Source organism: Camelina sativa, chromosome 8, assembly GCF_030686135.1.
Source record: "Camelina sativa cultivar CO46 ecotype springtype chromosome 8, ASM3068613v1".
Taxonomy (NCBI): Eukaryota; Viridiplantae; Streptophyta; class Magnoliopsida; order Brassicales; family Brassicaceae; genus Camelina; species Camelina sativa.
This window is the reverse complement of record NC_141887.1, coordinates 9982872-9997172: the sequence shown is the minus strand read 5'-3', so window position 1 is coordinate 9997172 and position 14301 is coordinate 9982872. Positions and strand designations below refer to the sequence as shown.

Genomic DNA, 14301 nt, shown 5'->3' with positions numbered 1-14301 from the left:
GAATTTTTGTTTAATTTATGATAATGTTAGTATAGTTTTATTTAAAATTAGTTGGACAAGTAGTAAAACTATTACGTATGAGATTACAAAATAAGAAACAAATATATTTAAAATACTGTTACTTTTTCAAATATGAGATAAAATTAGTTTTCAGTTTTTTCTTTGAGAGTTATGTTTTATTAATTTTTAGTTTACTAAAAATATTAAGTAAGATATAAATTTGATACAATGCACATTTTTTTGATATGAAAATTATAAATGTTAATCATTGGGATTGAGTGCATATAATTAAAATTTAATTTTATTATCATGTAATATACAAATAAATTGTATTGCAAGATGGAGTGTGTGAACTCTAACTCCGGTTTTTAAAAAAATCAAACAAAACAAAATTAATATTTTGAATACAATTTAAAACTTCACATATTTTTCTTATATCAGCGTTAATACGCGTGCCTAATTTAGTATTATATAAGCTTCACTATGCAACTAACTGATTCAAATGACTAACTATACCATCAAAAAAATTTCTACATTTACGGGGAGATGTGTGTATTGTAATGAAAGGAAAAATTACCATTTATAAAAATGAGATTAAGTTACGAAGAGTTTAGTGCATGATATTATTTCATAATTAATACTAGATTTTAACCCGCAGTACACCGCGGCGCGGGCATATAATTTTTATTTTATGTTGTATATATTTGTTAAATATTGGATGTTTTGTGTAAATAGAGTTATAACTAAATTTTATGGTTGTTTGCGAAGGATTCAGATATAAAATATCTTCAAAACACAAGAGAATGTGTGGTTAAATATATGATAATTTCTATTTCCATATTATTTGCTGTTATTTTTGTAGTAGGAATGAAATGTAAAATATTTAGGAAACAAAATTTGGAGTAATGTTAGTTTTGGAAAAATTTTAGGGGTTAATGTTGTAAGTAACTTTTTAAATAAACAAAACTAAAAGGACATAACACAAAATGAACTTCAAAAATGTTAATATAGATTTTTTTAATTTCTTAAATTAAAAGGATTTTAGTGGAGCTGACTATTTGAATTGTCTACTCAATTAATGAAAGGAAAAGTTCTATGATTTTTTAATGTGTAATAATTAATGTTTATATAAATTACAATTTTTTTAATGTTTTTAAATAGATGTATCAATTATGTAATAGTAAATTTTATTATAAAATAGTCAGATACTTTTGAAACTTTATATAATGAAAGACAAATCAAATACAATATAGAAAAATTATGTAGAATTTTTTATATCAATTATGAGATAAATAAATGAATAAGATTTTTGGTAAAAGAACTTAATTAGATATGAAATCAGATTTAAAAATACATGTCAAATGTATAAAAATTATTTTTTTTGGGAATTAATGTTAACTTAATTTTATAAAACTTATGGATTAAAATATATATATATATATTTTTTTTAAACTAAGTGAAAATAATTGAGGACAGAATCGTTAAAGAGAATTCCAAATATTGCAATGCTAGTAAAAGTTAGAAAAAACCTTTATATAAAATAATTTTATGTCGAAGAATCTTTACCCTTGGTGTTGCTATTTTGTAATAGGTGTGGGGGAGTATTTTGTAATAGATGCAGAGGCCAAGAACCATGAAAGTAAAAGAGTTAGAAACTTCTTGGAAGATGTCAAAGACATTGTTTACGATGCTGAGGACAGAATCGAATCCTTCTCAACGGATCTAAAGGAAGACATTTTAGGGATCAAGAAGCATCTGAGAAGACTTGCTTGCTTCTTCTTCTTTGTTCTGAGATCAATGGATTTGGAAATGGTGAATCTTCAATCTTCTTACCCAACATGCATCGATATCTTCTTCTTTATTTTTTATTTTGTTTGTCAACAACATGCAAAACTGTGTGTTGCAAGTGACAAAACACAACATTATTTGGATACGAGTCTTGGTCACAACCATCGATATTACTTATTCATTCTTTTTTACCCCTTTGTATTAGAATTGTACGACAGTATATTGAAGGTATATTCATAGGGATGGGGTTATAAATACATAAAAGTATACGTTGAGTTGAGATATACGACAAATACTATCTAGTAATGAGATCATAATTATTTTATTACAAAAAAAATCTTTGATCTTTTTGTCGTCGGAAATGAGACAGTAAGGTGCAGCCATCGTAGCCGGGGTTGATTCCGAGCTGGTAATGGAACATGCATGTTGACATCATCCTCTTTGAGATTGTTACAGGTCACCAATCGTCCCGCGAGAGGGTTAATTTTCGAATCAAGGAGATGAAAGTTAATTAAAGGTAAAATTCATAATGGTGGCTGGTGAGTTAAATGAATCATGATGAGAAGTTATTTTGTAACACAACAACCGCCACTGTTCGTAGCCTCATGCCGTCATGCCCCGTTTCCGGTCCATGGAATCCACTCTCGTTGAAAGAGATGAACGATGAATTATTACTCCACTCCATAAATATTGTATTGAGGTTTGGCAAAAAAGTTACAGGTAAATTTTGTTTTGCTTGTGCAGGACTATATATTATGAATTAAATCCTTTTAGATCGATGTATATATATATATATATATATATATATATATATATATATATATATTTAATAAAACTTATATAGGTATTCTAGTAGAAACGAAACAAAAATATATATAGTTTCAGGTATAAGTTCAATACTCTTATGTATGAAAAATAGTTGTGAAATATATAATATTCTCACTATTTAAACAAAAGAAAACATAATTCCTTTTTAAAAATGCAAAAGTTGACAAATATGTAATTTTAAACTTATTTTGTTAAAAAATCATAGATTTAGACTTTAGAGACTAATTATAAAATTTATTTGAAACAAAAATATAATATTCTATTGGTAAAACTTTTTAAATGGAAAGGTAAATTTTTCTTATTTTTTTAAACAAACATTTTATTACTTTCTCCGTTTTCAGTTTGGAATAGGTAAGATTAATATGTTGACAAAAAAAAAGATTAATATATGCGTTTTCTTTTTCTAATACAGTATTTTTAAATTTAATGTAGTATTTTTATATTGTTTTATTTAATTTATCTTTTCACTTTGGAATTATTCAGGATTCATAGATTATCTTGCTTATAATTTTATATTATTTCTATATTTATATTAAATTAATTTTTTTTATCATATGGTGATTTGTAGGGTCGGTAAACAAGTATTTAAAGCCTCCCGGACTTAAGAGACCGGACGTCGGATATGGATGGACCAAGAGTAAACGTGAAGCCCACTAAGGAAGGTGGGCCCGTAGACATGGACTCACTAAGCAAGGTGGCAGTCGGGCATTCCAGAGACAAAGGCTAAATCATGGTGTGAAAAATATTTCCACGAATACATTGGAAAAATTAACATTAGTTACTATCAAAAAATTTTGTGATGTTAGAAAATGGTCTTTAGTTTTATTGGTTGTTGGAGCAAGCCATTTTGAGATAGCTAAAAAATGTGAACATATTCTCTCCACACATAAGGAGGGCAGAACTGAGGTTCTCTCTACGGTGGAGGAAGTTGGACGTAAGGTTATCTCCCCGAGAGAGGAAGGTGGTGTCAAGGTTCTCTTCATGGTGGAGGAGGTTGGACGCAAGGTTCTCTCCATAGGGAGGAGGGCAGAGCCAAGGTTCTCTCCCTGGTTAGTTATACAGTATTGTGATGATACATCATTGATTAGTATTGAAACAACCCGACCCGTTTTTTTTTTAAAATAATAAATAATAAATATAATAATAATAAATACTCTAGACTAGTAGTCCCATACCCACTAGCCACCTAACCACAATCAAACCAAACAACAAAAATTAAACCAACAAATACCAATATCCAAACAATAACCAACAATAAAATAACCAATATTAGAACATAGCAATTATCCAATAACCAAACAACATGAACCAAGGAACCAGCAACCTAGCAATGTTCTAATGACCCAACTCTAGCAACGTAGCAAAGCCAGACAACAACCAATCGAGCTACTAGAACATCCTCCTCTTCATTGCCTTGATTCCACGATCACACTTTGCCTTTACCTGCACCACAAACACAAATTGAGATGCATGAGTATTTGATAAACACTCAGTGAGGCAATCCTCCCATCTACTGGGCTATGCACACAAGCAACTGAGATACCAATGTCCAAAACAATCAACAAACAAATCATACAAAACATGAAAACAAACATGTCTCGTTGGAAGGGTGGTGTCGACCGACACCAGCCAAGTGTCGACCGACATTGGCTCTTGGTGTCGACCGACACTACCCCACAATATCGACCGACACCCTCCTGGTTTCGATCGACACTGACTATGCAATCGCGAACCGCTCGAAGCCGAGAGTCGCATCTCGCTTCCAATCACCACCATATCGTCCAACTCAAACCCAAATCCATTTGCATCCGTAGGAACCTATATCAACTATTCCCAGCAAGAAAAACACACAAAACAACAACAAACAAGCAAGAACAAAGGAATCTCATGCTTAGATCAGCCATGGTCATGCACTCACCTCTTTGCAGGAAGATTCTGACCAACAGCAACAAATCCAACCCTTCTTAGCAAGCTTCTAACACCTTCCTAGCCTTGGATCTCTCAAGAACAGCCAAGAAATCTCACCAATCCTCTCAAAATCTCAAGAATACTTCTTTTCTCTCTTTTTCTCTCAAAACAAAGAAGCGGCGACAAAAATAAACTTCCAAAACCCTTTATGTCGATAAAACACTTAAATAGCTTGGTTCAATGGTTTTACCCAAACAAAACCGACCAAAATCGACAATTAAATCAATCAGGTCGAACCAGAAACTATTGGTGTCGACCGACACCATCCTTGGTGTCGATCGACACCCATCCCCAAAACGCAGAGTTTTGGTTCGCGGATGTTACAAGTATACTATGTAATATATATTTTATTCTAAATGTTTTTTGAGCCAACAATTTTAGTAATTAAAAATACTATGCAAAAGTGAAAATGAAAAGATGTACAATAGTTGATTTAATGTGTTCATACAGACATTTTCTTAGTGGTGATAAAAAATATATTTGTAATATACAATATATTTACATGTAAAAATTATGCTTTTAGTGGTAACATATATAAAAGATGGGGGATTTTCAAAATTATTTATAACAAAATTTTCATAAAAGAATTTGTAAATAGATATAAATCTATATATTATAGCAAACATACAACAATAGAAATAAGGTATAACAAATTTTAATATATTTTTAATTTAATTTAATTTACAAGACTTTAAACCCGTAGAATGAGAAGGTTCTAATCTATTATAATATATCTAGAGAATTATATATTTGAGAGACATTTTGATTTTTAAAATAGCCAAGTAAAAAGTCAATGAAACGCGCTTGTTCCATGCGTTTTGATATTAGTCGGCACCAAAAAAAAGAAAAATGAAATATCTCACCGATTCAGACCAAAAAACGTATGACAGATACCCGAGTCATCTCGACCTGGACCGAGTTCACTCGCAACTCAGCCGTTTACTTGCTCTTCACGTTTGTCGCCATCAAAGTCTACAAATTTCTCTTCTGCTGTAATCGAACCTCCGAAATGTCATCGTTTTCGATGGCGACCCATCCCGAAGCTCTCCGGCGGGAGCGAATTCTCAACAGCAAACTCTACTTCGACGTCCCTCTTTCAAAGGTAACACAGATGTCTCTTTCGTGCCCAAAAGGAAGATTTTGACTGAGAAAATGTTTTTGATCAATAGGTTTCGATCATCTATTCATCGGCATATAACATCTCCTTCTTGGGTATTGAGAAATTGTGAGTCTTTTTTTTTCCCAGTTTTGGAACTTTTCTTTGGGAATTCGTTGACTAATTGGCTTCTTTTAGTCTCTGTGAAGTGCTTCTGAATTCGAATGTTGTTGTATTGGTTTTGAGTTTGATATTTGATATTTGATATTGTGTAGGCACCCATTTGATTCGACCAAGTGGGGCAGAGTTTGCAAGTTCCTTGTTTCAGATGGGTTTTTGGAGGAGAAATCAATCGTTGAGCCTCTTGAAGCTTCAATGACTGATCTTTTAGTGGTACTACTTCGTTTTCAATATGGTTCCCTTTATGTCTGTATTAGCATCTTGACGTTTGTTTAACATTTTCATTTGTTCTGTATCAGGTTCATTCGGAGAACTACCTAAACAGTTTGAAAAGCAGTGCTACTGTAGCTAGGATAGCCGAGGTGATTTGATTTGTTTTGGCAAGTCAATCATCTCCTTGATTCTTCTTGTTGAACTGACTTTTCCTACAATGTATAGGTTCCACTGGTTGCCTTTTTTCCTAATTTTCTTGTGCAGCAGAAAGTTCTTTACCCATTCCGTAAGCAGGTAGAAGAATCATATGTTGCTCTACGTCTTTGATTGTTTCCTAGAACTTTATATATGCCGAGTTATTACAGAATCAGTGTGTGACAGGTTGGTGGGACGATTCTGGCAGCCAAACTCGCAACAGAACGTGGATGGGCTATTAATATTGGAGGAGGTTTTCATCATTGTACTGCCGAGAGAGGAGGCGGCTTTTGTGCCTTCGCTGATATTTCTCTCTGTGCTCACTTTGCATTTCTTCGTTTAAGAATATCAAGGTAAAGTTTATATCTAATTGTTTATGTTTGCTTCTATCCGGGGACCTTGATATGTAAATTACCCCCCTAAAACCATGTTAGTTCTTGACCTTATAAAACTTGTACAGGGTTATGATAATAGATCTTGACGCTCATCAAGGGAATGGCCACGAAACAGATCTTGGCGATGACAGTATGAGAAACATTTATTTATTTCACTATGTTTTGTCTTAACGGTGTTTAATATGGGGATAACAGTATACTGTCTGCAGATCGCGTTTACATTCTGGATATGTACAATCCCGAGATATACCCTTTCGTAAGCAGTCATCTTTGGAGCTTTGGCTCGTTTGAAGTCATTTCAATTCCTTTGAACTTTTATTGCAGTTTTTGTCTATGCTTGCTTTTAACAGTTGGATGTATCTGCTATGTTTTTTCTTCGTACAGGATTATAGAGCTAGGAGATTTATCGATCAGAAGGTTGAGGTCGTGGTAAGCCTATTGTCTTACACTACCAGCTTGAATTAGTTTGATTGTCTTGTGTCATATTATAGTTCTTTCCTTTTTCTATATCTTGACAGAGCGGGACTACCACCGAGGAGTATTTGAGGAAACTAGATGATGCCCTTGAGGTGTGCAATTCAATCATTCCCTTAATCTCTTGTTTCCTTGCAGTTCACATATGTGATATAGTCTGACTGGAGTAGGAGCATGGGAACTTGGGGTTCCTCCAAAAAACATTATTAACAACTCTGTCGTCTTTAGTGATCTTAAGGGAACCTGTCTGTGACTCTCAGGTTGCTTCGCGAAATTTCCAACCAGAGTTGGTGATTTACAATGCTGGGACTGATATCTTAGACGGAGACCCTCTGGGGCGTCTAAAGGTAATTTATATACTTCAGGTATCGCATTTCTATCGCAGCAGAATATAATTTTCTTCCTCAGTTACAAACTTGGTGACTCTTGTTGCAGATAAGCCCTGATGGTATAACAAGTAGAGACGAGAAAGTCTTCAGATTTGCAAGGGAAAAAAATATTCCTCTTGTGATGCTGACTTCAGGTGCTAAATTGGATTTAAATGAGTAATGGTTTCAAAAGAAAAGTATTGATGTGAGTATGTGATGATACTTTGTGCAGGTGGGTACATGCAGTCTAGCGCCAGAGTTATTGCGGATTCCATTGAGAATCTCTCACGTCAAGGATTGATCCAGACACGGCCGGAATGAGTTTCCACACGAACTGTTATAGAGCCAAAACAGAGTTTCTGTGTTTCGGCTATGTGTTTATATTTGTATAGAGAGATAACAAGAGAGACCCTTCTGACTTGTTCGTCCTGAGTAACAAACCAATGTACATATATATATGTGTTATTTCTTCCCGTTTGTGTTCAAATGGAATGTGAATTGATAGAGGATTGTTTCTACTTTGAACTTTGAGTTGTGTATTAATAGGATGGAAATGAAAGTATAGCAAGTTTGGTGTTGTGGAAACTTGAATAACTAATTTTGTTAAAACTATGAACCACAAAATGCTTTTGACAGTTACAGTTTGGAACCAAACATTGAAGAACAGGAAAAAAATAAACCAAATAATGATAGAATATACTCATCTCCTCATCTCTAATAGGAACGTAGCACTATGTTTTATAGCTACATGAATCTTCAATGTGAAACACTGAAATACATCTAATCCTGTCTCTTCCTCACGAACTTTCTAATAACCCTTCTCATTCTTTATTCCAATCCTCTTAGTTTATCTCTTAGTCAAATTTAATATATATAGTCCAATCTATTGAACTACTCAACCACATCAGCTTATTAGAGCTGGTGTGCTAGTACTTCAATAGATTGGACAATATATATTGAATTTGACCAAGACATGTCTCCAAGAAAAGACTAACACAAAACCAACTTTTCATAGGAGATTCTATAGATTTTTCTTCTAGATAATATGGTTCCGGAAAGCATGGAACATCTTTGGGGAGAGAAGCAATACGAAAGCAAGAATCGAACCGAAGAACATCTTGACAATGTAGCTGAAAGCATCTGACGACTCGCTCTCATCTGAGGCCGCTGCATTTGGCTTTGACAAAGCTTCTGCTGAAGGAAGCGATTCTATCACTGCATCAGCCAAGTCGGTGATGAAAGATGGCGTGAGACCTAGCGCCGGGACCCGCCCCCAGTTCTCTACCCCTGACTCCAGAGCTAATTCCCTATATTCCATGTCTATCTCTTCAAGTGTCTCAATGTGCTCACTCACGAAACTGAGATCCAAGATAAGAAAGAAGCCAAAATGGTTAATAAACTATAGAATCAGGAGACAAAATCATCAGACATCATTTCTGGATGATTGGGGCTCGGGAAGTATCTTTGCCAGAACACCAAAATGAGCTACGGGATTATTATATGTTCTCTCACCTGACTGGAACGGCTAGTAGACTCTTAACACCACTCTTACCAAGGTCTACAAGAACCTCATCGGTGTATGGCTTCAGCCACTGAACAGGCCCAACACGACTCTGGAAAACAAAGGATTATTGCAAGAATCAATTAGAGGGTTTGACATGAAGAGGTAATGCCAAGCAACTTTTATAACACTGGATATGACCAAACCTGGTATGCCAATTTATGGTTGTTCGGAACCCCTCTGGCTTTTAGCTCTTCCATTATCAAGTAAATACACTCTTCCATCTGCTTCTGGTATGGATCTCCAGCATTCTCTACGTAGCTGACTGGAACACCATGGGCACTGAAGAATATCATAACCTAAATCACACAAACAAGGAACCAATTTAACCAGTGTTTGGACTAGAATTGTATAATGAAGGGGAAAACTAGAGCGGATAAATAACTGTACCTCCTTAGGATCAGAGAAAGTTTGAAGCTCCTTCTCAATGAGGTCGGCCATGGAATTGACATAGCCTCGCCTTTGGTACCAGGACTCTATAATAGCAACTGGCACGCCAGCTAGGTACGGATCTTTCCTGCAAAGGTCATTCATGTTAAGGGCCACTCGTGTAACTACAAAATCTTTTTTGAAAACAAGAAAACAATGAACTGTGAATATGCATTGTGGCTTACACAAACCTGAATAAGTCTTGGAGAACGCGGATGCTTGAACCCGTCGTGGAGATAGAATACTGAGGGTACAATGGTAGAACAACAAGTCTTGTAATTTTGTCCTTCTTTATCTGGTTAAACATAATTAGCTTGTTAAGATAAACTACTAAACAGGCATAAGCAACTCATCACCACCAGAAAGGAGCCTCTGATTATGATTAAGCTGTGAGAAAAAAAAAAGACCACTATAGATATAAACTTCACCTGCTGAACAGCTTCTTCAGTGAATGGATACCAATACCGCATACCAACGTAGACATTAGCAGCAATGTTCTTTGCTTGCAAGGCCATCTGAATAGCATCTGCTTGCTCATCAGTTATTTTACGCAAAGGAGAGCCACCACCAATAGCAGCATACCCTTCTTTGGATTTCGGTGCTCGTACTACAGATATAAATTTAGCTATAGTCCCTTGAAGAAACTGAAACGGTCTAGGAAGCCGTATAATATCCTGCAACAGCAAACCAATCATCCATCATTCCCAAACAACTCAAAAACTCCAAACAGAAATCACAATTGGCAAAGTAGAGAGACTCTCACCGGATCTGCAAAGAGATTATACAAGAAAGGTTGAACATCATTAAGAGTCTCAGGACCACCTAAATTCAAAAGCAAGACACCAATCTTATCTTCTGCAACATGAGAACGTGTTTTAGCTGTAGTAGTATCATCAAAAGAAGTGTCTCCAGCTACAGAACGAGCTTGCTCAAACACATTAGTCTTGAAACTCAATCTACGGATCGCAATAGACGACCCTTCAGGTTTGATTCCAAAAGATCTATCTTTCAAATCGCAACGAACCAAAGATACAAACTTTCTCTGAGAACATGACCTGTTTGCATACATATAAACCCAATCGATCAACAAAACCAACAATTCGCGAATTCGTAAAGCCCTAAAGCGATAAAAGAAGAAGGAAAAAAAAAAACCCTAATTTCGATTGGAGAGGACCCTAACCTTGGAACCCTGTAACCGTTACGCTTGACAAGAGGATGAAACCCAGATGATAACGCTGTTGCTTCCATAGCTACAAAATACAAATCGATTCAGAGAGAGAGAGAGAGAGAGAGAATGAAGAATTCGAAAAGAGGGAATTGGGTTGTGGGGTTTAAGGGTTTTGATTAGGCCTTTAAAAGCGAGAGAATTGGAGAGATCATGAAGAAGGCAGACGCAAATGCGGAGAAGGTCTGGTTAGGTAAAAAAGGCACGACTTTTCCATTGAAGCAGGTTAGGCGTGTTTTCTTTTTGTTTCCTTTAAGTCAAAGTTTATTATACGTTTGCCTTATTGGGGTCACGACAAAGTTAAAACGTCTGCGTTTTTAAGTAACAAATTTGTTTTTTTCTTCATCGGATAGAACCAAAACTGAACCGGTCCATTTTATTGATCACCCCCTTGTATAAAAGAGACCCAATGAATCGGAAAAAACCAAAGTTGATTTCTAAGAATAATTTATGAAATAGTAGTTGATTTAACAGAAGATATAGTGGACTGCGCTACGTGGCCTAACAAATGCCACTTAAACTAGTCAAAACAATTTGATGATACACACCGATCAAGAGATACTACAAATATAGTTGACCAAGTTTATATTATATAAGCCATGCCAAAAATTCTCAACCTGTCGGAATATGAAATGTATGCATGACGGGTGTTTTGTTCCTATATTTTACTTAAAATCTTTTGATATTTCATCGTCAAAACCAGAGCCGGCGCTGAGAATAAATAGGCTGCAAACCAAAAATAATTTAGGCCAACAAATTAATGGAAAAACAAAAAAATGGCAATAACAGGTGATATAGTTAAACTCGAACTCCGGATCACAGCAACAACACCTACACACTTAACCAACTGAGCTGAAGGAAAATTTTGGAAAATTCAGGGTCGAAATAGTACTTATCCCACAAACGGCCGCAAATACATGCTTGGCCTCAAAGCCGGCTATGATCAAAACATGGTGAATTTGGATTCTAAAAGTTGGAAAAATATAAAGTCACTATGTCATATGATGAAAACCAGATCAGAGTCAAAGCTTTTATTTATGGATGTTTCAGATTCAATGACATATTCAGAGAGCTAGGATACAAAAGAGCATGATGGTAATCGATAAGTTAGGACAAATATTTTCACTAAAGGCTGGGTGTATAGGTGTATAGTTTTTATAGAGAAGAGAAGTAGAACAGAGGACAAATGTGTAATTATAGGACTGTACAAAACCCTTGTGTATATGACTATATATATTGTAACATCATCATGTATTAATAGAATCAAGCCTTTCATTACATGGTATCAGAGCAGTAAAATCCTAGACCTAAATTTTTTTTCTCTCTCGCCGCTTCTCTCTTGCATCTTCTTCTTCTTTCTAAACAACAGATCTCCTACTGCCATGGCTTCCTCTCCTTCTGATGTTATAGACACTACTTCCGCAACTGCTCTCCACAACATTAATATGGCGAATGTAACCAAGCTAACGGCTTCCAACTTCCTGATGTGGAACCGCCAAGTCCGTGCATTATTAGCAGGTTATGGTCTCGCCGGATTTCTTGATGGCATCACTGCTGCACCCGAACCTACTGTTCTCACCGTCGGCTCCTCTGCTCCCAATCCGGCGTATGATCTATGGGTACATCAAGACCAGCTTCTCGTTGCGAGTCTCCTTGGTGCAAAACCGCCTCCACCTCCTCAAAGATTTGGAGTCTTCTCTCTTCTACGTATGCAAAACCGACATGGGGCCATATCAAACAACTGAGGGAACAAATCAAACAGTGGGGTAAAGGTACAAGAACGATTGATGAGTACGTTCAAGGTTTGGTTGCTCGTTTTGATCAACTTGCTACGCTTGGGAAACCTTATGAACATGAAGAACAAATCGAGTATCTCCTTGGTGGTCTTCCGGAGGATTACAAACCAATCACTGACCAGATTCAAGGCCGAGATACCCCACCCACCATGGCTGCGATACATGAAAAGCTCATCATTTATGAGCTGAAGCTTCAATCCCAAGTGTCCGCTCCCTCCGTTGTCCCTGTCATCGCAAACGCTGTTTTCAACAAAACTTTTGGTCCCTACCACAGCTCCTGCAATCATCGCTCCTCTTCTCGGGGATCTTCCTCTTTCTCGTCGCGTGGTGGTCACGGCAGAGGATATCAGTGGCGATGTCAGCTGTGTGGCGTGTTTGGGCATAGTGCTCGCTGGTGTTCTCCGTTGCCAGCCTCCTCTCGTGGTTTTCAACCGTCTGATGGCGGTTATTCTCCTTCCCCTGGTTTGCCGAGGATAACTCATGCCAATGTCGCCACTATCCCGCCGTATAATCCGGCTAATTGGGTGATGGATAGCGGTGCTACACATCATCTCACATCGGATCTGTCTAATCTTTCTCTCCATCAGCCATACTCCGGTGGTGAAGAGGTTCACATTGCTGATGGCTCTGGCCTAAAGATCACACATACCGGTTCCGCCTTACTCCCTACACCATCTAGTTCTCTTGCCCTAAAAGAAGTTCTATATGTTCCCTACCTTTGCAAAAATCTTATCTCGATATATCGTTTGTGTAATGATCATAAGGTTTTTGTGGAATTATATCCTGCATATTTTCAGGTGAGGGATCTGGGTCTCATGGTATTTTCATGCGTCGAGATGCTCCTATGACTGTTCATGCCTTCTCCGATGCTGATTGGGGTCGTGACAAAGCAAACTATGTCTCTACAAATGCATATATCATCAATTTTGGGGGCAGTCCGGTGTCCTGGTCATCCAAGAAACAGAGGAGTGTCTCTTGGTCCTCTACTGAGGCCGAATACAGAGCTGTGGCAAACACAGCTTCTGAACTCAAGTGGATTTGCTCTATTTTAGCGGAACTGGGTATTGATCTACCAACACCACCCGTCATCTATTGTGACAATATCGGCACAACATATCTTTGCGCAAATCCTATTTTTCACTCCAAGATGAAGCATGTTGTGATTGACTATCACTTTGTTCGGGAAAACATTCAGTTCGGCACACTCAGGGTGGCTCACATTTCTGGCGATGATCAGCTCGCTGATTCTCTCACCAAGCCACTACCGCCACCACGGTTCCTGGATCTAAATTATAAGATTGGTGTCAAGAAGTTGCCTCCATCTTGAGGGGGCTTATAGAGAAGAGAAGTAGAACAGAGGACAAATGTGTAATTATAGGACTGTACAAAACCCTTGTGTATATGACTATATATATTGTAACATCATGTATCAATAGAATCAAGCCTTTTCTTATAGTTTTTAGGTTTAGTTTTTTTTTTTGTTTTACAAAAACTGAAACATATTGAAATGAACAATACTTGGAGATAACCCCAGTCTCGATCCAGCAACATTGGAGGCCCAATACGAAAAAATTGTACTTTTTAAAATGGGGTCTGATAATATTTTCTTTTAAATTGTTTTTCTCAGTAATTCCAATATAATTTTTTAAATGAGACCTCAACTCAAAGCAAGTTTTGAAATGAGGCCTCAGCTGAAAACAAATTTTAAAAATGAGGCCTTTTAAAAGAAACTACCTCTTAAATTAGGGCCTTATAATTAAGAAAACAAAAACAAAAAAAACCTTA

At 36.4% G+C, this 14301-nt stretch overlaps 2 protein-coding genes across 2 annotated transcripts; one reads left to right on the top strand and one right to left on the bottom strand.

Moving 5' to 3' along the window:
* The first annotated feature begins 5418 nt into the window (after positions 1–5418).
* On the top strand, positions 5419–8023 carry LOC104706923 (histone deacetylase 2). Its single transcript, XM_010423165.3, has 13 exons — positions 5419–5686; positions 5754–5809; positions 5956–6073; positions 6160–6222; positions 6299–6367; positions 6455–6621; positions 6729–6793; positions 6873–6919; positions 7048–7092; positions 7182–7232; positions 7398–7484; positions 7573–7660; positions 7738–8023. The coding sequence occupies exons 1-13, from the start codon at positions 5468–5470 to the stop codon at positions 7824–7826; spliced, it is 1164 nt and encodes a 387-aa protein (XP_010421467.1). The 5' UTR covers positions 5419–5467; the 3' UTR covers positions 7827–8023.
* Positions 8024–8081: 58 nt separating this feature from the next.
* Positions 8082–11146, bottom strand: LOC104706921 (ferrochelatase-1, chloroplastic/mitochondrial). Its single transcript, XM_010423164.3, has 8 exons — positions 10676–11146; positions 10259–10550; positions 9924–10169; positions 9687–9790; positions 9457–9583; positions 9213–9365; positions 9018–9118; positions 8082–8863 (listed from the first exon to the last, which is right to left on the bottom strand). The coding sequence occupies exons 1-8, from the start codon at positions 10741–10743 to the stop codon at positions 8542–8544; spliced, it is 1413 nt and encodes a 470-aa protein (XP_010421466.1). The 5' UTR covers positions 10744–11146; the 3' UTR covers positions 8082–8541.
* Positions 11147–14301: the final 3155 nt, after the last annotated feature.